Source organism: Colobus angolensis, unplaced genomic scaffold, assembly GCF_000951035.1.
Source record: "Colobus angolensis palliatus isolate OR3802 unplaced genomic scaffold, Cang.pa_1.0 Scaffold182, whole genome shotgun sequence".
Classification (NCBI taxonomy): domain Eukaryota; kingdom Metazoa; phylum Chordata; class Mammalia; order Primates; family Cercopithecidae; genus Colobus; species Colobus angolensis.
Genome location: NW_012114955.1, coordinates 3,116,991 through 3,141,727, shown reverse-complemented (window position 1 = coordinate 3,141,727; position 24,737 = coordinate 3,116,991). Strand labels below are relative to the sequence as shown.

Genomic DNA, 24,737 nt, shown 5'->3' with positions numbered 1-24,737 from the left:
ACTGCAGTGGCGTGATCTCGGCTCACTGCAAGCTTCGCCTCCCGGGTTCATGCCGTTCTCCAGCCTTAGCCTCTCGAGTAGCTGGGACTACAGGCGCCTGCCAACACGCCCGGCTAATTTTTTGTATTTTTAATAGAGACGAGGTTTCACCGTGTTAGCCGGGATGGTCTTGATCTCCTGACCTCGTAATCCGCCTGCCTCAGCCTCCCAAAGTGCTGGGATTACAGGCGTGAGCCACTGTGCCCAGCCTAATATAATCTTTTTATATAGATATAAAAAGCCTGCTGGAACTTTGATGGGGCTTGCATTAAATCTAAAGAGCAATTTTAGGAGAATGGACATTGTAGCACTATTGAGTTTTCTTCTTTACAAACATGGTATATACCCCTTTATTCAAGTCTCTCTAACTTCTGCCAGCAGTATTTTACAGTTTTCAGTGTACAAGCCTTGCACATATTTTGTGAAATTTATCCCTAAACTAGATAGTATTTGTATTGTTTATTGGTAGTCTCTAGAAATTCAATGAACTTTTATATATTGACCTTTTTCTTGTGATCTCCTTAAATGTTTGTTAGAGTTCACTATTGAAGCTGTCTTCTTAGTGGGAAGGCTTTTCGGGGTTAATTAACTTCATTAAAAAAATGTATATATGATGCCATTCAGGTTATTTGTTTTCTTGAGTGTACTCTGGTAGTTTGTATCTTTCAAGGAATTTCAGCTGAATTGTTGAACTTTGCATAAAGCTCTTCATAATATTCCTCCATTCTTTTAATGTCTGCAGAATCCTTAGTGATGTCTCTTCCTTCATTCCGATATTGGTAAATTGTATCTTCTCTCTTTTATTCCTAGGAAGCTTGTCTAGGGATTTATAAACTTTATTGATCTTGTCATAGAACCAGCTTTCTGTTTCATTGATTTTTTAAAATTATTTTTCTCTTCCAAACTAATTGTGCAAAAAGAAAAAAAAAAAAGCTAAAACATCAAACCAAAAGAAGGGGAAAAAGAGAGGAAGAGAAACATAGATCAAACAGGACAAACAAATCATATAATGACCTGGTAAATATAGACCCAAATATATCATTATCCACATTAAATGTAAATGAAGAGCACAAAGATCATTTATGAAAAGTTGACTGTACATTGAGCCATAAAGCAAGACAACAAATTTCAAAAGATTGAAATCATGTAGACTGTGTTCTTTATTTACAATGGGATAGTGTTAGAAATTAATAATAAAAGAATAACTAAATCAGTCGCCATTTATTTTGATAGTAAGAACATTTTTTTCTGTTTTGTTTATAGCCATGGTAAAGCAACTGGGCTGCATTTACCCTGCTACTATAAATACCTAGAAAATCAAACAAAATTTATGATGTAACATTTTCAGACATTGGATAATAGGTATCCCAGGACTGTGATCTGAAGAAGGGAAACTAGGTCAGTCCTGGGATTGTGCTAGATCATGGCCCAGAAACAGATTACAGGCCTAGCTCTCTCTCAGAGCTGAGAAAACGAATGTAGGTCAGGAGCCAAGAAAGCTCGAATTTGTGAAGCAGAATACCCAAGAAGAAGGAGCAGGAGAGAAAAAGAGGGCGGGGGAGAGAAGGAAGGAGGAGAGGGAGGCATTCCGTGATCTGCTGAGGACTGTCCCTTGAGTCTTTGGTTAAGTAAAAACTGATCTGTGCATGTAAAAAAGGAAACTACTGAAAGCTAAAGAAAGAATCTGAAAAACAGGGCTCCGAATAGTTTGTATTCCCACCAGTGAGAGTGGAAAGACCTTGTATTGCTTAAGACATCTGGTATAGTTCTCAAAAGGAAACCATACATAAGTAATTATTACCTAAGTAATGGGAATATATTATAACCTTACACTAAAACTTTAAAAAGCCCATAAGTAAGCCTCAAACTGGGGGAAAAAAAAAAAAAAACAACACTAGTCCTGGGTAACCTTCCCTCACGACAGAATAGAGTTCAATGCTATGTAAGATCATACAACAAAATAATAAACTTCACAATGTGCAGCATCTAATAAATTATCAGATATGCAAATAAACAGGAAATATTATCTATAAACAGGAGAAAAATGGATCAGCATACACAAACCCAGAAATGATAAAGGTGATGGAATGAGCAGATGATGTCATTAGAACCACTATTAACATGGTCTATATGCTTAAGAGTGTACAGAGAGGCATAACAAGAATAAATCATAAAATAGGAGAGATAGAAAGAGATCCAAATACACTTCCCAAAAATTAAAAAAAAGAAAAGAAGTATATAAAATGAAAACTACACTACATGGGGTAGCAAATTAGAGATGTAGGACAAACAAACAAACAAACAAAACCCAGGGTTATTGAAGACAGCAGTAGAAGTGGTCCATAATAAAGCAGAAAGGAAAAAAAGACAGACTAGAAATAAACAGAGCATCAGCAACCTGTGAGATAATACTTTGGAAGTTTTTTTTATTGTTTATGCTCAAAATTGCAGTTGGTGTTTGACTTATCAAAATCGAATACTCATCTCTGTGTTTTCCCTACTCATGGGAAATTCGAGAGTCTTAGGATACTCTGATTCCTTATACATATATGAGTATATCAACATATGTGTGTGTATATATGCATACACACATGCACATTTACATTCATATATTCCATGCTATCATTTTCTTGTGAGTCTTGTTTGTTCATTGTGACTTACTCATGTCTTTAGTACTTTTTAAAAACTCTTCATTCCTTGCTCTATTTCTGAGTTATCTGGGATGATTTTCCTTATGCTTGAAGAATATAACTTTGAGAATCTTATTTTCCTAGACGTTAGATACTATATCCCATGCTAGTAAGATCCTTCTGTGGCTATGAATGTTTGGTTGTGTTCATTTCTAGCATCTGTGAATTTCTCTTAATTTTGTCCTTGGCTACACATTTAAAATTTTTGTTTCTATTTTATTCAGCATTTCTGTGTATTTGTTTATGCAGTATGTTTTAGTGATTAAGAACACATTTTTTGCCAACATTTTGTATTGTTTGTCTTTTGAATTTTCACCATTTTGGTGGGTGTGAGGTAATTTCTGAAATGTGGTTTTAATTTTTCATTGGATAAGTAATTTTCATTTCCCTGATGACTAATAATGTTGAGCCCCCATTTTTTTGTGTTTTAATGAAATTTTTTTTTGTATCTCTTGTTTTCTTCTGCTTCTCACACTTTTTTTTTTTTTTAAATTGGGGTGGGGTGTTCCTGAAATTTTGATTCTTATTTTTTGTTTTCTTCTCATAGTAGCTTTGATCTGCCCCATGTGTGTACCCATACTGACTTTCTGTGTGTGTGTGTTTTTTTGTTTGTTTGTTTGTTTTTCTGTGTTTAATCACCACAAGGATCCTTGCTCTCTTCTCTTTCCTTAATTGGTTCAGTAGTATCAAGGTTTTCTCCATAGCTTGGCCTCTGGAGCTGCGTCTGATGTATTTGGGTTTCTCTGCTTAAAATAAATTTGAGGTTACTCAGTAAGGACAGACCAGAGGAACCTGGGGTCTGGCTGCTGCCCATTTATCCATAGTGTGTGAATAAATCAGAGATCCAGTGTGTCGGGGAGAGTAGATGGAGCATTGTTAGCTTAGTACTTACTTGGATCCAGGTATTCATCTAGAAATCTCATTTAGGGTTCAGGAGAAAGCATTGGTATACACTGAACTGAGGAAAGTGCAGAGTTTGCCCATTTATCCCTACATATTTTTTAAGAACTTAAAAAATATGTTTTCCAGGAACAAGCCTTTGGTTAACACTGTACGCCGTCTCTACTAAAAATACAAAAATTAGCCAGGCGTGGTGGCAAGCACCTGTAATCCTGGCTACCTGGGAGGCTGAGGCAGGAGAATTGCTTGAACCCAGGAGGCGGAGGTTGTGGTGAGCCGAGATTGTGCCACTTCACTCCAACCTAGGCAACAGAGCGTATAACTCCATCTCAAAAAAGCAAAACAAGACAAAACAAAAAACCTATGTCTTTGGACTCAAGCTATCAGAGTCTTAGTTTGTATCTCTCTGTAGAAAGATCCATATAATTGAATTTTTAAGTTTTTACCTTTTGTGTCAATGCATCCATTGTGTTTAGGAAATACTAGTATTCTGAGTATTTTCTCACCCAGATATTAATTTTTTTTTTTTGGTAGATGAGACTCTTTTAAGAATGTCTTTCTAAATATATATCTACTTAGATTCCTCACTTCAAATAATTTAAAAAACCATTTCCTTATGAATAATCTGTTACCTTTTGTAAATAATTTTTCAGCAAACATTGAGGAGAATGTGCTACCTTACCATCAAAGAAATGGCTACCATCTCTGAGGATGTGATAATTGTCACAAGCAGGTATGTGAATGGTCAAAATCTAGGATGAGATACTTATATATTTAGTGGAATATTTACTGTTTGCTCTCTGTTGATTTTATTTTTTGACCATAAGCTAATAGGAATTTAAAAGAATATAATATCTTAAAGCATTCTTTTCTAAAATGAAGTTTTGATCATGTGAAAGCTATCCTTATCTGATAAAGCAAAGGAAGAAGTTACAAAAGATAATATTGATAGATTTGAGTGCATAAAAATGTTCATAAAAATAGATAAAACTGGCTGGGCACGGTGGCTCAAGCCTGTAATCCCAGCACTTTGGGAGGCCGAGACGGGCGGATCATGAGGTCAGGAGATCCAGACCATCCTGGCTAACACGGTGAAACCCCATCTCTACTAAAACATACAAAAAACTAGCCAGGCGAGGTGGCGGGTGCCTGTAGTCCCAGCTATTCGGGAGGCCGAGGCAGGAGAATGGTGTAAACCCAGGAGGCAGAGCTTGCAGTGAGCTGAGATCCGGCCACTGCACTCCAGCCTGGGCGACAGAGCGAGACTCCATCTCAAAAAAAAAAAAAAAAAAAATAGATAAAACTAAAAAGTAAGTAATAACACGTACACTGAAATAAAATATTTACAACAGATACATCAAAGGCTAGCATCTGTAATATATAAAGAACTTTTAAAAAGAAACAACTGATAATTCATCAAATAACCAATAAAAAGGATCTAAATGTCTTTAGATAGTTGTTCTCACTAGTAACCAAAAAACATAAATTAAAAATTCAAGAATGAGTTATAATATTTTTTATTCATCAAACTGGCAAAAAAGCAAAAAGGCAGTATTCAGTATTTGTAAGGGAGACATACTCTTGTACAAAGGAGACGGAGTAATAAATTGATTCCATTTTTCTAGAAAGCAGTTTAGCAACATTTGCTGAATAATTGAACGGTTTTATCCCTTTGACGTAGTAAGGCCACATCTGTGGAACTATCCTTGGAAAATAATCAGACATAACACAGAAAAACTTACATATATTGATGTTTGTTGCAACACCATTTACGGTAGCAAAAAGGACAAAACAACTCATGTGTCTACCATTGATAAAATTATTTAATTAACCATATTGTCATGTTATAAAATATTTTAAATTTTGGAGATATTTTTGAAACATCTGATATTAATAAGTTTTCATAAAATGCTAAATGGAGATTGGAGTCAATCTACGTATTCCATATAGTCTCACTTTAAAGAACATTTTATGTGCTAGACGTGGTGGCTCACGCCTGTAATCCCAGCACTTTGGGAGGCTGACGCAAGTGGATCATCTGAGGTCAGGAGTTCAAGGCCAACGTGGCCAACATGGTGAAACCCTTTCTCTACTAAAAATACAAAAAAATTAGCCAGGCGTTGGTGGCATGCTCCTGTAATTCTAGCTACTTGGGAGGCTGAGGCGGGAGAATCGCTGCAGCCTGAGAGGCGGAGGTTGTGATGAGCCGAGATCGTGCCACTGCACTTCAGCCTGGGTGATAGAGTGAGACTCAGTCTCAGAAAAAAAAAAAAAAAAGAACATTTTGTATGTGTGTGTATATAGATATATATATATAAAGTATGGATAGAAGTTACACAGACTTTGGATGGTTGGGATTGTGGCTGATATTTGTTTTCTTTAAACTTTTTATAATTTGCAAATGTCCTAGAATAAGTATATATAATTTATAGTTCTAAGTGTATAATAAACATTATTTTTAAAGTAGTTGGCTTCTTAATTACTATAACTCATTGAAGTGAATCTGGTTTTGTATAATAGAATAAATGTTTAGAGGAGGGTGCTTGTGTTTAACCTGTAGTGGTGTGGAATGTAGTTTCAATTAGGAAAACTTTCAGCTGAAAATAACAGAAAAGCAGATGTAAACAGTGACATAAACAGGATGGGAGTTTATTTTTTCTCATATAACCATAAGTCGAGGCATAGAGTAGCTGGTGTTGGCTCAGTCATTCAGCAATGTCAGGGGTAGTGTCTCTTGAATTCTTTGGACATTCTCCATTATTGCAAAATAGATGCCCGAATTATTGGCAGTGTACCACATTCAAGGCCAGAGGGGTACTGGGAAGGAAGCCAGGGAAGGCCACGCCATCTGCCTCTTTTATCAGGAATGCAGTATCTTTTCCCAAGGCAATTTTTAGATTTCACTTGGCACAACTGTGTTATATGACTATCCTTAGGAAGCCAGGAAAGTGTTTAGTATTTTATAGCCCAAGTATTAGGGACAGAAAAGGGAGAAGGGGTTGAAAATGGGTGTTATCTAATGGTATCTACAAGTAAACAAACAAACAAACAAAAAGAAAACCTTCAGTTAGATTGCTAGATTCACTAATATTTTGAAAAATTTTAAATAAATTAGTCATTGACTGAGAGTTTTTTGTCAATACTTCCCTCTGAGTTTTGCTAGGCTACCTTGAATTGTGGTGTATTTCTATTAATAGTTCATTTTAAGTGATCAGTAGATGTGGTAGGTAGGATAATAGTGACCCAAAGATGTCCATGTCTCAATTCCTAGGACCTGTGAATATGTACATTACATGGCAAAAGGGAATTACGATTGCTAAACAGCAGATAGGGAGATTATTCTGGATCATTCAGGTGGCCACTTTAAGGACTACACTTCTTGAAAATGAAAGTGGAATGCAAAAGAGATGTCAGTAAGAGATGCGATGATGGAAACAAGGTCAGAGATGCAGTGTTGCTGTATTTGGAGATAGGGGAAGAGGGCCATGAGTCAAGGAATGCGATAACCTCTAGAAACTAGAAAAAGCAAGGATTCACCCTTCTAGCCTCCGGAAAGGACTGTAGCCCTACTGATATCTTGATTTTAGCCCAGTGAGACCAGTTTTGGACTTCTAACTTACGTAACTGTAAGATAAAGAAATGAATGTTGTATTTTCCTCTAAGTTTGTGGTACTTTGTTACAGCAGCAATAGAAGACTAATGCAGATTTTGGTACTGGAAGTGGGGTGCTGCTGTAACAAATACCTGAAAATGTGGAAGTAGTTTTGGAACTATGCAGTGAGCACATCTGGAAGAATTTTGAGGTGCGTGATAGAAAAAGCCTAGATTGCCATGGCAATAGAAATATGGATGTATATTAATGACTCTATTAGACTTAGAAAAAAGTGAGGAGCAGGATAGAGAAAACATTTATCATCTTAGAGAATATCTAAATCATTGTGAACAGATGGTGAAAATGCATTAAAGGTGCTGGCTCAGAGGAAAATGTTGGGAATTGAAGGAAAAGGGATCCCTATTATAGTGGCAGAAAGCTCGGTGGGCTTGTGTACTGCAATTATGTGGAAAGTAGGACTTACAAACAGTGAACTTGGATGTTTAACTGAAGAGATTTCCAAGCAAAGTGTTGAAGGTATGGCCTAATTTCTTTTTGCCACTAATAGCTAAATTTGAAAGTAGAGAAATAAATCAAGAGGAGACCTGTTAAACAAAAAGGAACTAGGACTTGATGATTTTGGAAATTCTTAGTCTACCCAAGTGGCAAGGGGTGCTAAAGTCAGGAGTTTTACTGTCAGGAAAATGTGCTCTAGAGAAAAAGCCAAAGGAGTCACTGCACAACCTTTTGCTGAAACCTCAGAAAGATCAAAAGGTCAGAGCATTCACTCACACAAAACGCTGAAGAGATCAAGGGGTGTGACTTGTAGATTCCCTTAGCATCTAAGTAGAAGCCAGAAATAGAGATGGGATGATCTAGGCAAAATCTGTGGAGGAGCCTCTTGTCTAATGGAGTGAGTCTCTACTTATACAGTAGACCCACAAGGTTTTTGAGAATTCTATGTCAGCAGCAACTCAAAGGGAGAGAGAGAGAATGAAGTGAAAGACTCAAAAGAGGAGGCAAAATTCCTCTTCATTTGTGGACCTATGGAATTAGAAAAGAAATGAGAGGATGAAGTGAAAGAAGGCTATCAGAGCCCCAGAATTCTACAGGCAGGAGACAAGCCAGTAGAACTACTCAGCTTTAAATACATCCTGGTTACTCTTTATGAAAAAGGAAGGATGACTCTGAGGGCAAAGGGGCAGTCCTGTAGGGTGGAACTGAGAACTTTACAGAATTCTGCCCATGCAGAGACATATTCCAGGTTGCCTAACTGGATTTCAGAATTGCTTGGGATCAATGACGTCTTCCCTTTCACTTTCTTTCATTTTGAATGGGAATATCTGTAACTATATTATATGGCAGTCCCGTCCTTGTGTTTTGGGAGCAGGGGATTTCTTATCTAATTCCATAGGTCCAAAGATGGAGAGGAATTTTGCCTCAGGATGGATTATACCAAGAGTTTCACCCATACCAAATTTAGATTTTGATAATAAGATTGAGATTTTTGAATCCATGAGATTTAGATGAGACTTTGGACTTTGAATTGATGCTGCAGTGTGTTGAGACTTTGGGAGGATCTTAGAAGGGGGTGAATGAATGTATTTTGCTTGTGAAATGGACACAACCCTAATGACGCAGTGATTTTAACCCAGTGAGACTTATGTTGGACTTCTGATCTACAGAACTGAAAATAATAAATTCAAGTTGTTTTAAGCTACTAATTGTGGTAATTTGTTACAGCAGGAATAGGAAACTAATGTTATAGATGACCTTTCTGTATGCATAGAAAATTTGTTGGCTTGGCAAGAAACCATGGAGATTAAAAAAACCTGAAGGCACATACTTCACAAAAGAATATATGCAAATGGCCAATAAGCACAGTGTTCTCAATATTATTAGTCATCAGGGACATGCAAATTAAAAATCTTACTGAGATAGGCTAGGCACAGTGGCTCACGCGTGTAATCCCAGCACTTTGAGAGGCCAAGGCGGGCGGATCACAAGGTCAGGAGATCAAGACCATCCTGGCTAACACGGTGATACCCCATCTCTACTAAAAATACAAAAACTTAGCCGAGCGTGGTGGCAGGTGTCTGTAGTCCCAGCTACTTGGGAGGCTGAGGCAGGAGAATTGCTTGAACCCGGGAGGCAGAGGTTGCAGGGAGCTGAGATCATACCACTGCACTCCAGCCTGGGTGACAGAGCGAGACTTCGTCTCAAAAAAAAAAAAAGTCTTAATGATAGCATACCCACTGGAATGGTTAAAACAAAAAAGCTTGACAATACCAAAATAAAAAAGCCTATTCCAGTACTGAACATCTGGAACAATTGAAACTCCTATACACTGTAGATAGGAATGTAGAATGATACAACCACCTTGGAAAAGTTTTGGCAGTTTCTTTTTTTTTTTGAGACGGAGGCTTGCTCTGTCGCCCAGGCTGGAGTGCAGTGGCCGGATCTCAGCTCACAAGCTCACTGCAAGCTCCGCCTCCCGGGTTCACGCCATTCTCCTGCCTCAGCCTCCCGAGGAGCTGGGACTACAGGCGCCTGCCACCTCGCCCGGCTAATTTTTTTTCTATTTTTTTTTAGTAGAGACGGGGTTTCACCGTGTTAGCCAGGATGGTCTCGATCTCCTGATCTCGTGATCCACCCGTCTCGGCCTCCCAAAGTGCTGGGATTACAGGCGTGAGCCACCACGCCTGGCCGGCAGTTTCTTCTAAAGTTAACTATATACCTGCCCTGTGACCAGTAATACCCCTTCTAGGTATTTACTCAAGGAAAATGAACACATATATGGCCACAAAAAAGACTGTACAAGAATGTTATAACAGCCTTATGAGGGTTCTCCAAAAAGTTTATGGCAAATGTGTGTTATGAAAAAATATCCATGGAGTTTATATTAGTCCATTTTCATACTGCTATAAAGATACTACCTGAGGCCGGGCACAGTGCCTCCCACCTGTAATCCCAGCACTTTAGGAGTCCGAGGTGGGACAGATCACTTTAGGTCAGGAGTTCGAGACCAGCCTGGCCAACATGGGGAAACCCCATATAAAAATACAAAAATTAGCTGGGTGTGGTGGCACACACCTGTAGTCTCAGTTACTCGGGAGGCTGTGACAGGAGAATTGCTTGAACCTGGGAGGCAGAGATTGCAGTGAGCCAAGGTCACACTACTGCACACCAGCCTGGGCGACAGAGTGATACTCCATCTTAAAAAAAAAATATACACACACGCGCGCACACACACACACACACACACACACACACACACATATATAATCCGAGACTGGATAATTTATAAAGGAAAAGGATTTAATTGACTCGTAGTTCCGCGTGGCTAGGGAGGCCTCAGGAAACTTACAATCATGGCAGAAGGGGAAGCAGGCACATCTTACATGGCGGCAAGAGAGAGAAGAGAGTGAAAGCACAGTGAAACTGCCATTTATAAAACTATCAGATCTCATGAGAACTCACTATCATGAAAACAGCATGGGAGAAACTGCCCCCATGATCTGATTATCTACCTCCCTCAACACGTGAGGATTACAATTCGAGATGAGATTTGGGTGGAGACAACAGAGCCAAACCATATCAGAGTTCAAAATTTTTTTGCACTAAAATATAAACTCATGACTAACTTGTTAATAACATGTCCGAACAGTATCTAGCTTGAGACACTAATACATCAGTTTGAAAAGAATCCATGTCAGAGCAGCATCAGTTCTGCTAAAATTGAAGCAAGAACAAACATTACATTTATGGTGAACTTTGGCTAGAAGAATGGTGAAATTATTGATGTGTTACAAAAAAGCATGGCAATAGTGACCCAAAGAAATCAGCAGTTTACAAACGGGTAAGTTGTATTCAGAAGGGATGAGACAATGTTGACCACGAAGCCCTTCATCTTCAGCAGCAGACCATCTACATCAATTTTTGAAACTGATGATTAACAGCAGCAATAGCCAATTTATAGACATCTCATTTGGTTCAGCCTTACCCAATTCTGACTGATAAAATTAAAGTTGAGCAAACTATTTAATGGATGTCAAAACTATTGCATCTAGATTGGCTGCAGGCAAGAGCAGAGCTTTAAGTGGAAGTTTTGAACAAGTGAGATCAAGATGCTGAGGCATTTCCTTGAGGAACTGTAATAGGAGAAGAAATGTGGCTAGCAGTCCAATCCTGAAGACAAAGTTGAGCAAAGCAATAGCTACCAAGAGGTGGAAGTGGTGCAGTCAAAGCAAAAGTGGACCTGTCAAAAGCAGGAGTCATGGCAATAGTTTTTGGGGATGCTGGAGGGATTTTGCTTGTTGACTTTCTGGAGGGCCAAAGAATGATAATAGCTTATTATGAGAGTATTTAGAGAAAGTTGGCGAAAGCTTTAGTAGGAAAACACTTGGGAAAGCTTCACCAGAGAGTCCTTCTCCACCACAACAGTGTGTCTGTTCGTTCCTCTCATCACACAAGGGCAATTTTGCAAAAGTGTCCATAGGCATCCACCTTAGAGTTCTTATCTGGCTTCTTCTGACTTTCTTTTGCTTTCTAATCTTGAAAAAAAATCTCTAAAGGTCACCCATTTTTCTTCAGTTAGTAATGGAAAAAGGGTGAGTGTGGGTGTTTGTGCCTGGGTGGGTGCCAGGGCTTCACCTCCAAGGCAGATCCTCAGGGCAGTGGCCGGATCATGGCTGAGGTGATTGAGCCCCTGGAGCCTCTAGTGCCTGTGGACTTGGGCAGTCGCCAGGCAGTGGCGCAGCTGGAGAAAGCCATCATCTTCGCCCATGGGTTCCACGCCGTGGGCACCGACGGGTGAAGCCCATGGAGTCGGTCCTGGAGGGCAGATGTCTATACCTGAGATCCGACAATGTAGTAGAAGGCAACTGTGCTGAAGAATTACTACAAAACTCCCATTGTGTCGTGAAGGAGTATTTTGTGGCTCCCCAAGTAATATCTCTTTGCCAAAGCTGGATGAACAAGAGGCTTTCTCACACAGCCGAGTAGCTCATTCTGGAAAGGGGGTACTCTGTGAATACGTGGAGGCATAATGACAACATTTTCTTACCGTGAACACTAATTTTCCTGCTTTTTCCAGTCACTTGAAAAAATGGGTGCTTAAGCATTTCTTTTTTTTTTTGAGATGAAGTCTCACTCTTGTCCCCCAGGCTGGAGTACAATGGTGCGATCTCAGCTCACTGCAATCTCTGCCTCCTAGGTTCAAGCGATTCTCCTGCCTCAGCCTCCCTAGTAGCTGGGATTACAGACACCTGCCACCATGCCCGGCTAATTTTTGTATTTTTAGTAGAGAAGGCGTTTCACCATGTTGACCAGGTTGGTCTCAAACTCCCGACCTCAGGTGATCCGCCCACCTTGGCCTCCCAGAGTGCTGGGATTACAGGCGTGAGCCACTGCGCCCGGCCAGCATTTCTTAATAACAGACTCTTCTGAAGACAGAATTGGGAAATATCTGGCGCCAACAAGGCAATGAGTTCCTGATGCTAACTGAAGTAAAAGGAAAGCAAAAGTCAGCTTCCAAGGAAATAGCTTCCAAGGTATTCAGTTAGCAGGCCTGTTCAGTATGGAAGACACTATTTATCCCCCTTTAACTCTCTGCAAAGGACTATACCAACTGCATGAAAGTGAACTTTTACATCTATGTAAATGGTAGGCAGAGCATCTTGATCACTATGTGACAACTTTGGCTATCATTTTCAGTTGCTATTTGAATTGATTTGAGTAGCCCTATCTTCACTGAACATACCTGAATTTGTTCCTAGGTACCCACTTTGTTTCTAGAAAAGGCCTAACTTTCTAGTATGGTCTGAAGAGTGTTCAAAGTAGACTAGAGCTTGGGAACTCCTAACCTAGAACCATCTGCCATCCCACAAAGTGATTATATGCAAAAGGGATACTAGTCATACGTAGTGTTTCTCTTTCTGAAAAGAGAATTTATCCTAAAAGTAGCCCTGGGCCTGGGACAAAGTGGCCCTTTCCACCCCCAAAATGATTATTAAATTGACATGAATCCAAGATCGTGGAGTTTTTTTGCTTTTTGTTTTAAAACTCAGATACCAAGGATAAATGAAAACTATTTCGGGATTCATTCTCTAATAGAGTCTAAGTAATAGAATCAGAGAGAGACTTTTCCTCTAACCGGACTGCCAAAGTTGGTTTTGGCTAAGAATTTCCCAATGACCTTTGTGCTGCTGCTCTTTTCTTTTGTTTTTCTGAGACAGGGTTTCTCTCTGTCACCCAGGCTGGAGTGTAGTGCTGTGATCATAGATCACTGCAGCCTCCAACTCTTGGGCTCAAGTGATCCTCCCACCTCAGCCTCCTAAGTACCTGGGACTATAGGTGTGTATCACGACGTCCAGTTAATTTGTGTGTGTGTGTGTTTTTAAGTAGAGGTGGAGTCTTGTTATGTTGCCTATCTGGTCTTGAACTCCTGGCCTCAAAGGATCCTCTGACATGCCTTGGCCTCCCAAAGTGCTGGGATCACAGGTGTAAGCCACGATGCTTAGCTTGTTGCTCGTTCTTAAAAGTCTGTGTTTGTTTTTCCTATACCCTTCTTTCATCTGCAGTGCTTCTTTTTTCTTTAAGGCAGCTTAATTTACAAGCCTGGCCTTGAATTAAAAGAACCCTGAACCTGCTCTTGGAGTTGAAGTTCTCAAACCAACAGCAGAGCAACTATCTTGATCCCCATACAAACAAAGTTATCTACTCCTGCTCCTTAAAAAAAAAAAAAAATGTAAAAATGACTGCATTGACATGCTTATATTCCCAACAACTTCAGTTGTTTCGGGATGGACTAAATGACTGGTATCATCACTTTAAAATGTGTCTTGAACTTGATGGAGCTATGTCGATAAATAAAATTTATAGTTTTTTAATTTTATTTTTATATTTATTTTTTTTAGATGGAGTCTTGCTCTGTCGCCCAGGCTGGAGTGCAGTGGTGCGATCTCGGCTCACTGCAAGCTCCACCTCCTGGGTTCACGCAATCCTTCTGCCTCAGCCTCCCGAGTAGCTGGGACTACAGGCACCCGCCACTACGCCTGGCTAATTTTTTTTATTTTTTTAGTAGAGACGGGGTTTCACCATGTTAGCCAGGATGGTCTCAATCTCCTGACCTTGTGATCCGCCCACCTCAGCCTCCCAAAGTGCTGGGATTACAGGTGAAAGCCACCGTGCCTGGACTATGGTTTGTTTTTGTTTTGAGATGGAGTCTCGTTCTGTCACCCAAGCTGAAGTGGAATGGTGTGCTCTTGGCTCACTGCAGCCTCCGCCTCCCAAGCTTAAGCCTCCCAAGTAGCTGGGATTACAGCTGTGTGCCACTACACCCAGCTAATTTTTGTGTTTTTAGTAAAGATGCGTTTTACCGTGTTGGCCAGGCTGGTCTCAAACTCCTGACCTCAAGTGATCTGCCCGCCTCAGACTCCCAAAGTGCTGGGATTACACGCGTGAGCTACTGTGCCCAGCCATTAGGTTTATTTTTTAATTCCATTTTTCCACAAATTTTTTTGAAGTCCCCTCATATTTGTGATAGCCCTAAACTGGAAACAACCCAAATGCTCATCAAAGAAGAATGAACAAATTGTGGCATATTCATGCAATAGACTGTTACTCAGCAATAAAGGGAAAAAATTGCTGATTCAGGCAACAACATGGATAAACTAAAACATTTATGTTGGAAAGAAAGCAGATACAAAAGAATATATATGCTGGATGATTCTCTTTGTGTAAACTCCAAGAACAGCCCAAACTCATCTGTGGTAATAGAAATCAGAAGTCTGTTGGGTTAGAGGAAATTGATTGGAAATGGGCATGATGGAACTTTCTGGGGTGATGGAAATATTCAGTATTTTTGTTTTGGATGGAGGTTACATAGATGATCACAATTGCCAAAACTGATTTAACTTAATATTTAAATTGTACATTTTATTGTATAAATTACAACTCGGTTAAAAAAAAAAAGAGATTTAGTTAGTGTCTTAACTAACTAAACGTATATTGACAACCTGATTATACTGTTCTACTCATTACAGGAAGGCAAACCTTTATGTGATGGGACCCATCCAGTGAAAGTCTGTCTCTGAAGATAGCATAGAATTCTGGAATTGAGTCCTGAGGAATGATCCATCACTCACATTAGGGAGTACTCGAGGGAGTGGGCATCAGTATGTGATAAGTTATGTCCTGGTTTCAGAAAATTAAATGAAAAATCAAAGACCATGGTTTAGGAAGAAATAAATGGGTTGTAGAAGCTGTTATCAGCTAGGCAGTTTTGAAATCAATTGTGGGGATAATGTGTGGATTTGGGTAGAGGGAGAAAAATACTTTGCGCCTTCTAACGAAACTAAATGTTAAAAGTTCATCCACTTAGTAAGAAATATACAAGCCTGAAACAGCTTTTCTATTTGAATGGTGCAGCTGTTCCTGAATAATTACTTCTGAAGATTTACTGCCAGGACATGGTTTAGTACAAGAGGGGAAATGAGATACTATTATGACTTCACCACCACTGTAGTGAAACTCCTCTCAAAGATTTCCAGTAACTTCTTACTTAGTTAATTTTAAAAGTTAATTTTCTGTCCACATTTTACCTGACCTCTCTCCCAGTTTTAACATGGTTAAATACTTCCTGGAGTTCTGCCATCTTTGGCTTTCAGAAACCATAGTCCTGGATTTCCTCTCCTCTTTGATTTCTCCATTTTATTCTATGATACCTCAGAAGTAAATGGCTGGTTTTCTTCTACCTGTCATCTAAATGTTGGTATTCCCTGGGGTTCATATCAGTGCTGTAGCTCTTTCCCAGACTCATCATGCTCTTTGATACCCTTTATATTTGTACATGCTTCTTCTCCCTGTGCCTGGAATTATTCTGTTTCCTTTTCCACATAGCTCAAATACGTGTCATTATAGGTACTGACTTCCTCCTTCTTTCTTAACAGATTAGTCATTATCTTCTCTGTTGTTCCTTTTTGTTTTTTTAGAGATGGGGTCTTGCTATGTTGATTAGGTTGGTCTTGAACTCCTGACCTCAAGCAGTCCTCTCATCTCAGCTCCCAAAGTGCTGAGATTATAGGGGGGAAGCCACTACACCCAGCCTCAGTTGTTCTTATAACACTTTGTTTTGGTTTTTTTTTAACGTCTGTTCTGGTATTTTAATATATTGTACTATAATTATTTGCATAGTTTTTCTGCCCTCTGAATTATTCATTCCTTGAGAGAAAGAAGCACATATAACTTTTTTCATCAATACCTGGAAAAGTGCTTTGTATTATTAAAATAAAAGTTTGTTGCATGAGTTAAACAAAGGATAATCCATTTTCTCTCTTCAAGCAAGGGAGCTGAAATCAAAAGGTTTATTTATTTCCCCCTCTACCTCACGAAAGCACTCACACAGGCAGAAGTGGAGAAAGGTGGGTTAATGCGTGTTGAGAAAACTTTCAGTCTCCTACTTCCCTTCTCTTTTTCCTGCCCAGTTTGTAAGCCAACTTTCCTGATTTATTTGGATGAATACTTATTTTATTTTAAAATGAAATTGTGGCAGACTTTTCAGGAAAGATGATGAAGTGATGCCAAGTCATAAAATTTCCTTCGTCAAAGCCTAATGAAATGAACAACAGTGAATACAAGTGAAAGCCAGGAGACTTCTAATTCTAGCAGAGATAAAATAAGGCTACTGAAGCCCATCTTTCCCAGTGACTACAAATAATAATAATGATAATAATAAATAACCCCGAACAAAAAAACAAAAACAATTACCTGAGGCCTCCAAACAGTAAATATAGTAGGTGAATTAGGGAGATAAAACAATACTTAATGTAACGACCAGTATAACAACAGTGAGTTTCATGGTTAATTTTCATCTTTATACCTTGAGTTTGACCCAAGGACAGTCTAAATCAGGGAACTATATAGTAGGTGTGGTCAACAGAGACTCAGAAAGAAGCGCATCTCTCTGGCCTGAACACAGTTTCCAAAAAAAAAAAAAAAGGTTGGAAGCTGGAGAGCTGGGGGAAAATCCTTGTTTGTTTGTGTTTTTCTCATTTTCTTTCCTAGTCCTGTCCTGAGGTCAGCCCTAGTTGTGGAACAACTTTACTAGGATGCAACAGCAATATTGTGGGCACTTAAAACCCTGAGAAGAAACCTGCCACTGAGAAAAGGGACAGCTGCTAGGTGAAGAGTAGGGGAAAAGCCACATTATTTTTTTCTTTCTATCTTTTCTTGCCTCTTCATGATGAGGGTGGGCCCACTTGCATAGTACAGGGAGCTGAAACTCTGAGAGAACCCCATATTTCTGGCTGATGACCTGGGAAAGGTGTCTTTGACAACCAGAGGGTATGGGAGAAATGACATGAGGAGAGACATGGAGGAATGGATACCTTACCAAAGCACTACATGTGTGGAATATTCCTAAAGAGGCATAGCAAAAGCTTTGGAGTATGAACTGACATTGGAACCAATATGCACAGAAGGCCAGGCAGAACTTGTAATCTGAAACTAACTGGGTTGATTCCTTGCTAAAACAAAAAAGTCAATAGTCCCCGGAGGCTTTTAATAGGATCCAGAGTCTCATGACATAATATTCAAAATGTCCAGGATGCAATCTAAAATCAGTCAACCAGGAAAGGAAATCGGTTCCCTTGAACCAGTGTTAATCCCTACAACTGCGTCATTTTGGGGTTAGTATCTATTGATTGCAAAAAACTTGGAAATTTTCAAGGGAAAAGGTAATGACAGATACTCCCAAAATGACCCAGTTGTAGGGATTCTTAAGTACTTTAAAGCAGCTAGTGCAACCATGTACCATAAAGGTGGATACTCTTGAAATGAATGGGAAGAGGAATTCTTAACAGTGAGCTATATATAAAAACCTAAATGAAAATTCCAGAAATGACTATAATATGTAAAGTAAAAAAATTCATTGGCTCAGACGTGGAGGTGTGGCTGGCAAGATGGCTGAATAGGAACAGCTCTGGTCTGCAGCTCCCAGCGAGATCAACGTGGAAGGTCAGTCATTTCTGCATTTCCAACTGTGGTACCCAGCTCATCTCACTGGGACTGGTTAGACAGCGGGTGCAGCCCCCGGAGGGCAAGTTGAAGCAGGGTGGGGCATTGCCTCACCCGGGAAGTGCAAGGGGTTGGGGAACTCCCTCCCCTAGCCAAGGGAAGCCATAAGGGACTGTACCTTGAGGAATGTTGCACTCTAGCCCAGATACTATGCTTTGCCCATGGTCTTCAAACCTGCAGACCAGGAGATTCCCTCAGTTGCCTATGCCACCAGGGCCCTGGGTTTCAAGCACAAGACTGGGAGGCCGTTTGGGCAAACACTGAGCTAGTTGCAGGAGTTTTTTTTTTTTTTTTTTTTCATGCCTCAGTGACGCCTGGAATGCCAGCAAGACAGAACTGTTGACTCTTCTGGAAAGTGAGGTGAAGCCAGGAGCCAAGTGGTCTAGCTCAGTGGATTCCACCCCCACGGACCCCAGCAAGCTAAGATCCACTGGCTTGAAATTCTTGCTGCCAGCACAGCAGACTGAAGTCGACCTGGTACACTTGGACTTGGTGCAGGGGGAGGGACGTTTGCTATTACTGAGGCTTGAGTAGGTGGCTTGCCCCTAACAGTATAAACAAAGCCACCCAGAAGTTCAAACTGGGCGGAACCCACTGCAGCTTGGCAAAGCCTCTGTAGCCAGACTGCCTCTCTAGATTCCTTCTCTCTATGCAGGGCATCTCTGAAAGAAAGGCAGCAGCCCTAGTTAGGGGCTTGTGGATAAAACTCCCATCTCCCTGGGACAGAGCACCTCGGGGAAGGGGCGACTGTGGGTGCAGCTTCAGCAGACTTGAATGTTTTTCCCTGCCGGCTCTGAAGAGAGCAGCAGATCTCCCAGAACAGCACTCAAGCTCTGCTAAGTGTCAGACTACCTCTTCAAGTGGGTCCCTGACCCTTGTGCCTCCTGACTGGGAGACACCTCTTGGCAGGGGTCAACAGACGCTTCATACAGGAGAGCTCCAGCTGGCATCTGGTGGGAGCCGCTCTGGGACAAAGCTTCCAGAGGAAGGAACAGGCAGCAATCTTTGCTGTTCTGCAGCCTCTGCTGGTGATACCCAGGCAAACAGGGTCTGGAGTGGACCTCCAGCAAGCTCCAGCAGACCTGCAACAGAAGGGCCTGACTGTTAGAATGAAAACTAACAAATAGAAAGGAATAGCATCAACATCAACAAAAAGGATGTCCACACAGAAACCCCATCTGAAGGTCACCAACGTCAAAGACCAAAGATAGATAAATCCCTGAAGATGAGGAAAAACCAGTGCAAAAAGGCTGAAAATTCCAAAAACTAGAATGCCTCTTCTACTCCAAAGGATCATAACTCCTTGCCAGCAAGGGAACAAAACTGGACAGAGAATGAGTTTGAATTGACAGAAGTAGGCTTCACAGGGTGGGTAATAACAAACTCCTCGGAGCTAGAGGAGCATGTTCTAACCCAGTGCAAGGAAGCTAAGAACCTCGAGAAAAGGTTAGAGGAATTGCTAACTAGAATAACCAGCTTAGAAAGAAAATAAATGACTTGATGGAGCTGAAAAACACAGCACGAGAACATCGTGAAGCATACACAAGTATCAGTAGCCAAATTGATCAAGCAGAAGAAAAGATATCAGAGATTGAATATAAATGTAATGAAATAAAGCGTGAAGACAAGATTAGAGAAAAAAAGAATGAAAAGGAATGAACAAAGCCTCCAAGAAATACGGGACTATGTGAAAAGACCAAATCTATGTTTGATTGGTGTACCTAAATGTAATGGGGAGAATGGAACCAAGTTGGAAAACACTCTTTAGGATATTATCCAGGGTAACTTCCCCAACCTAGCAAGGCAGGCCAACATTCGAATTCAGGAAATACAGAGGGCACCACAAAGATACTCCTCGAGAAGAGCAACCCTACGACACATAATCATCAGATTCACCAAGGTTGAAATGAAGGAAAAAATGTTAAGGGCAGCCAGAGAGAAAGGTCGGGTTACTCACAAAGGGAAGCCCATCAGACTAACAGCAGATCTCTCTGCAGAAACCCTACAAGCCAGAAGAGAGTGGGGGCCAATATTCAACATTCTTAAAAAAAAGAATTTTCAACCCAGAATTTTATTTACAGACAAACTAAGCTCCACAAGTGAAGGAGAAATAAAATCCTTTACAGAGAGGCAAATCCTGAGAGATTTTGTCATGACCAGGCCTGCCTTTCAAGAGCTCCTGAAGGGAGCACTAAATATGGAAAGGAAAAACAAGTATCAGCCACTGCAAAAACATACCAAATGGTAAAGATCATTGACAGTATGAAGAAACTGCATCAACTAATGGGCAAAATAGCCAGCTAGCATCATAATGAAAGGATCAGATTTACACATAACAGTATCAACCTTAAGTGTAAACCGGCTAAATGCCCCAGTTAAAAGACACAGACTGGCAAATTGGTTAGAGTCAAGACTCATTGGTGTACTGTATTCAGGAGACCGATCTCACATGCAGAGACACACATAGGCTCAAAATAAAGGGATGGAAGAATATTTACCAAGCAAATGAAAGCAAAAAAAAAAGCAGGGGTTGCAGTCTTAGTCTCTGATAAAACTGACTTTAAACCAACAAATACCAAAAGAGACAAAATTACATAATGGTAAAGGGATCAATGCAACAAGAGCTAACTATCCTAAATATATGAAATATATATGCACCCAATGCAGGAGCAGCCAGATTCATAAAGCAAGTCCTTAGAGATCTACAAAGAGACTTAGACTCTCACACAATAATGACTCTCACACAGTAATAGTGGGAAACTTTAACACCCCACTGTCAGTATTAGACAGATAAATGAGACAGAAAATTACCAAGGATATTCAGGACTTGAACTCAGCTCTGGACCAAACGGACCTAATAGAAATCTACAGAATTCTCCACCCCAAATCAACAGAATATACATTCTTCTCCGCACCAAGGCCAACATCATCCTGATACCAAAACCTGGCAGAGACACACCAAAAAAAGACAATTTCAGGCCAGTAACCCTGATGAACATCAATGTAAAAATCCTCAGTAAAATACTGGGAAACCAAATCCAGCAGCACATCAAAAAGCTTATCTACCATGATCAAGCTGGCTTCATCCCTGGAATGCAAGGCTGGTTCAGCATACACAAATAAATAAACGTAATCCATCACATAAACAGAGCCAATGACAAAAACCACATGATTATCTCAATAGATACAGAAAAGGTCTTTGATAAAATTCAACACCCTTCATGCTAAAACTCTCAAAAAGCAGGTGTTGATGGAACGTATCTCAAAATAATAAGAGCTATTTATTACAAACCCACAGCCAGCATCAGAACGTATCTCAAAATAATAAGAGCTATTTATTACAAACCCACAGCCAGTATCATACTGAATGGGCAAAAGCTGGCAGCATTGCCTTTGAAAACAGGCACAAGAGAAGGATGCCCTCTCTCACCACTCGTATTTAACATATTATTGGAAATTCTGGCCAGGGCTATCAGGCAAGAGAAAGCAACAAAGGGTATTCAGATTGGAAGAAAGGAAGTCAAATTATCTCTATTTGCAGATGACATGATTGGGTGTTTAGAAAACCCCATCATCTCAGCCCAAAGTCTCCTTAAGCTGATAAGCAACTTCAGCAAAGTCTCACGATACAAAATCAGTGTGCAAAAATTACAGGCATTCCTATATACCAATAATAAACAAACAGAGAGCCAAATAAAAATGAGTGAACTCGCATTCACAATTACTACAATTGCTACAAAGAGAATAAAATACCTAGGAATTCATCCTACAAGGGATGGGAAGGACCTCTTCAAGCAGAACTACAAACCACTACAAACCACTTCTCAAGGAGATAAGAGAGGTCACAAACAAATGGAAAAACATTCCATGCTCATGGATAGGAAGAATCAATATTGTGAAAATGACCATACTGCCCAAAGTAATTTATAGAATCTATAGATGCTATCCCCATCAAGCTCCCATTGGCTTTCTTCACAGAATTAGAAGAAAACTACTTTAAATTTTATATGGAACCAAAAAAGATCCTACATAGCCAAGAATCCTAAGCAAAATGAACAAAGCTGGAGGCATCATGCTACCTGACTTCAAACTATACCACAAGGATACAGTAACCAAAACAGCATGGTACTGGTACCAAAAGAGATATGTAGACCAGTGGAACAGAACGGAGGCCTCAGAAATAACACCACACATCTACAACCATCTGATCTTTGACAAACCTGACAAAAACAAGCAATGGGAAAAGGATTCCCTATTTAATAAATGATGTTGGGAAAACTGGCTAGCTATATGCAGAAAACTCAAACTGGACCCCTTCCTTACACCTTATACAAAAATTAACTCAAGATGGATTAAAGACTTAAATGTAAGACCTAAAACTATAAAAACCCTAGAAGAAAACCTAGGTAATACCATTCAGGACATAGGCATGGGCAAAGACTTCATGACTAAAACACCAAAAGCAATGGCAGCAAAAGACAAAATTGACAAATGGGATCTAATTAAACTAAAGAGCTTCTGCACAGCAAAAGAAACTACCATCAGAGTGAACAGGCAACCTCCAGAATGGGAGAAAAATTTTGCAGTCTATCCATCTGACAAAGGGCTAATATCTAGAATCTACAAACAACTTAAACAAATTTTCAAGGAAAAAAACCACCCCATCAAAAAGTGGGCAAAGGATATGAACAGACACTTTTCAAAAGAAGAGATTATGAAATAAAGCTCATCATCACTGGTCATTAGAGAAATGCAAATCAAAACCACTATGAGATACCATCTCACACCAGTTAGAATGGCGATCATTAAAAAGTCAGGAAGCAACAGATGCTGGAGAGGTTATGTGGAGAAATAGGAATGCTTTTACACTGTTGGTGGGAGTGTAAATTAGTTCAACCATTGTGGAAGATAGTGTGGTGATTCCTCAAGGATCTAGAACCAGAAATACCATTAGACCCAGTAATCCCACTACTGGGTATATACCCAAAGGATTGTAAATCATTCTACTGTAAAGACACATGCACACGTATGTTTATTCCAGCACTGTTCACAATAGCAAACACTTGGAACCAGCCCAAATGCCCGTAAATGATAGATTGGATAAAGAAAATGTGGCATATATACACCATGGAATACTAGGCAGCCATAAAAAAGGATGAGTTCATGTCCTTTGCAGGGACGTGGATGAAGCTGGAAACCATTCTCAGCAAACTAACACAGGAACAGAAAACCAAACACCACCATCTTCTCACTTATAAGTGGGAGTTGAACAATGAGAACACACGGACACAGGGAGAGGAACATCATGCACTGGGGCCTGTCTTGGGTTTGGGGGCTAGAGGAGGGATATCATTAGGATAAATACCTAATGTAGATGACAGGTTGATGGGTGCAGCAAACCACCATGGCACATGTGTACCTATGTAACAAACCTGCACGTTCTGCATGTGTATCCCAGAACTTAAAGTATTATAATAATAATAATAATAAAATCATTGGTTCATCTCAGTAGCAGAATGGAGATGTTAGAGGAACAGGTTAGTGAATTTAAAGATAAACCAGTAGAAATAATCCCAATTGAGAGAGAGAAAAAAGAAAACAAAAATAGCCTCACTGGCCTGTGAGACTATATCAAAGGGCCTAACATTCATGTCATTGAAGTCCCTGAAGAAGAGTTTAAAGGTATTGGTGCAAAAAAAAAAAAATTTGAGAAAATAATGACTGAAAACTTCCAAATTTGGAGAAAGATAAATTTACAGACTCAAGAAACTTAGACAAGGTAAATTCAAAGGACTGTATTCTCAGAAATTGCTGGAAACCAAAGATGAGGAAAACTGTTGAAAGCAAGAAGAATATGATGCATTACATGTACACGTAACTGTGGGTTTCCCATGAGAAAATCTGGAAGTCAAAAGACAGTGGAACACCATCTTTAAGGTACTGAAAGAAAGGAAGTGATGACTCAGAATACCATATCCACTGAAAATATCTTCCGGGAATGAAGGTGAAATAAAGACTTCCTCATATGAAGGTAAACTAAAAGGTATTTGTCACCAGCAGACCTGCTCTACAGTAAATATTATAGTAAATGAAGTTTTTTCAGGCTGAAGGGAGTTGACACTAGATTGATCCCACCAAAATAACATATGGATAGTACTTAAAAAACACAACAGCTAAAAACAACTGTCAATCCAGAATTCAATCCCAGTGAAAATAACTTTCAAAAGTGAAAGTGATAAAAAGGCAATTTCAGACCTAAAAAACTCTGAAAGAATTTATCTCTGGCAAAGTCACATGTAATTATAAAAGGGATTTTTTTCACCAGGATGAAAATGATATGAAAATATGGATCTATGCAAAGAAATGAAGAATACAGGGAATTTTTTTTTTTTTTTTGAGACGGAGTCTCGCTCTGTCGCCCAGGCTGGAGTGCAGTGGCC

General features: G+C 39.8%; 1 protein-coding gene and 1 pseudogene across 1 annotated transcript in view; both read left to right on the top strand.

Annotated features, from left to right (window-relative positions):
- The window catches only part of COPG2 (coatomer protein complex, subunit gamma 2), a 179,305-nt gene that overhangs the window by 13,039 nt on the left and 141,529 nt on the right, over positions 1–24,737 (top strand). The window contains exon 4 of the mRNA XM_011939614.1: positions 4,283–4,362. Within this exon, the coding sequence (XP_011795004.1) occupies positions 4,283–4,362 (80 nt within the window). The remainder of the gene's footprint in view (positions 1–4,282; positions 4,363–24,737) is intronic.
- LOC105510030 lies at positions 9,762–12,343 on the top strand (annotated as a pseudogene).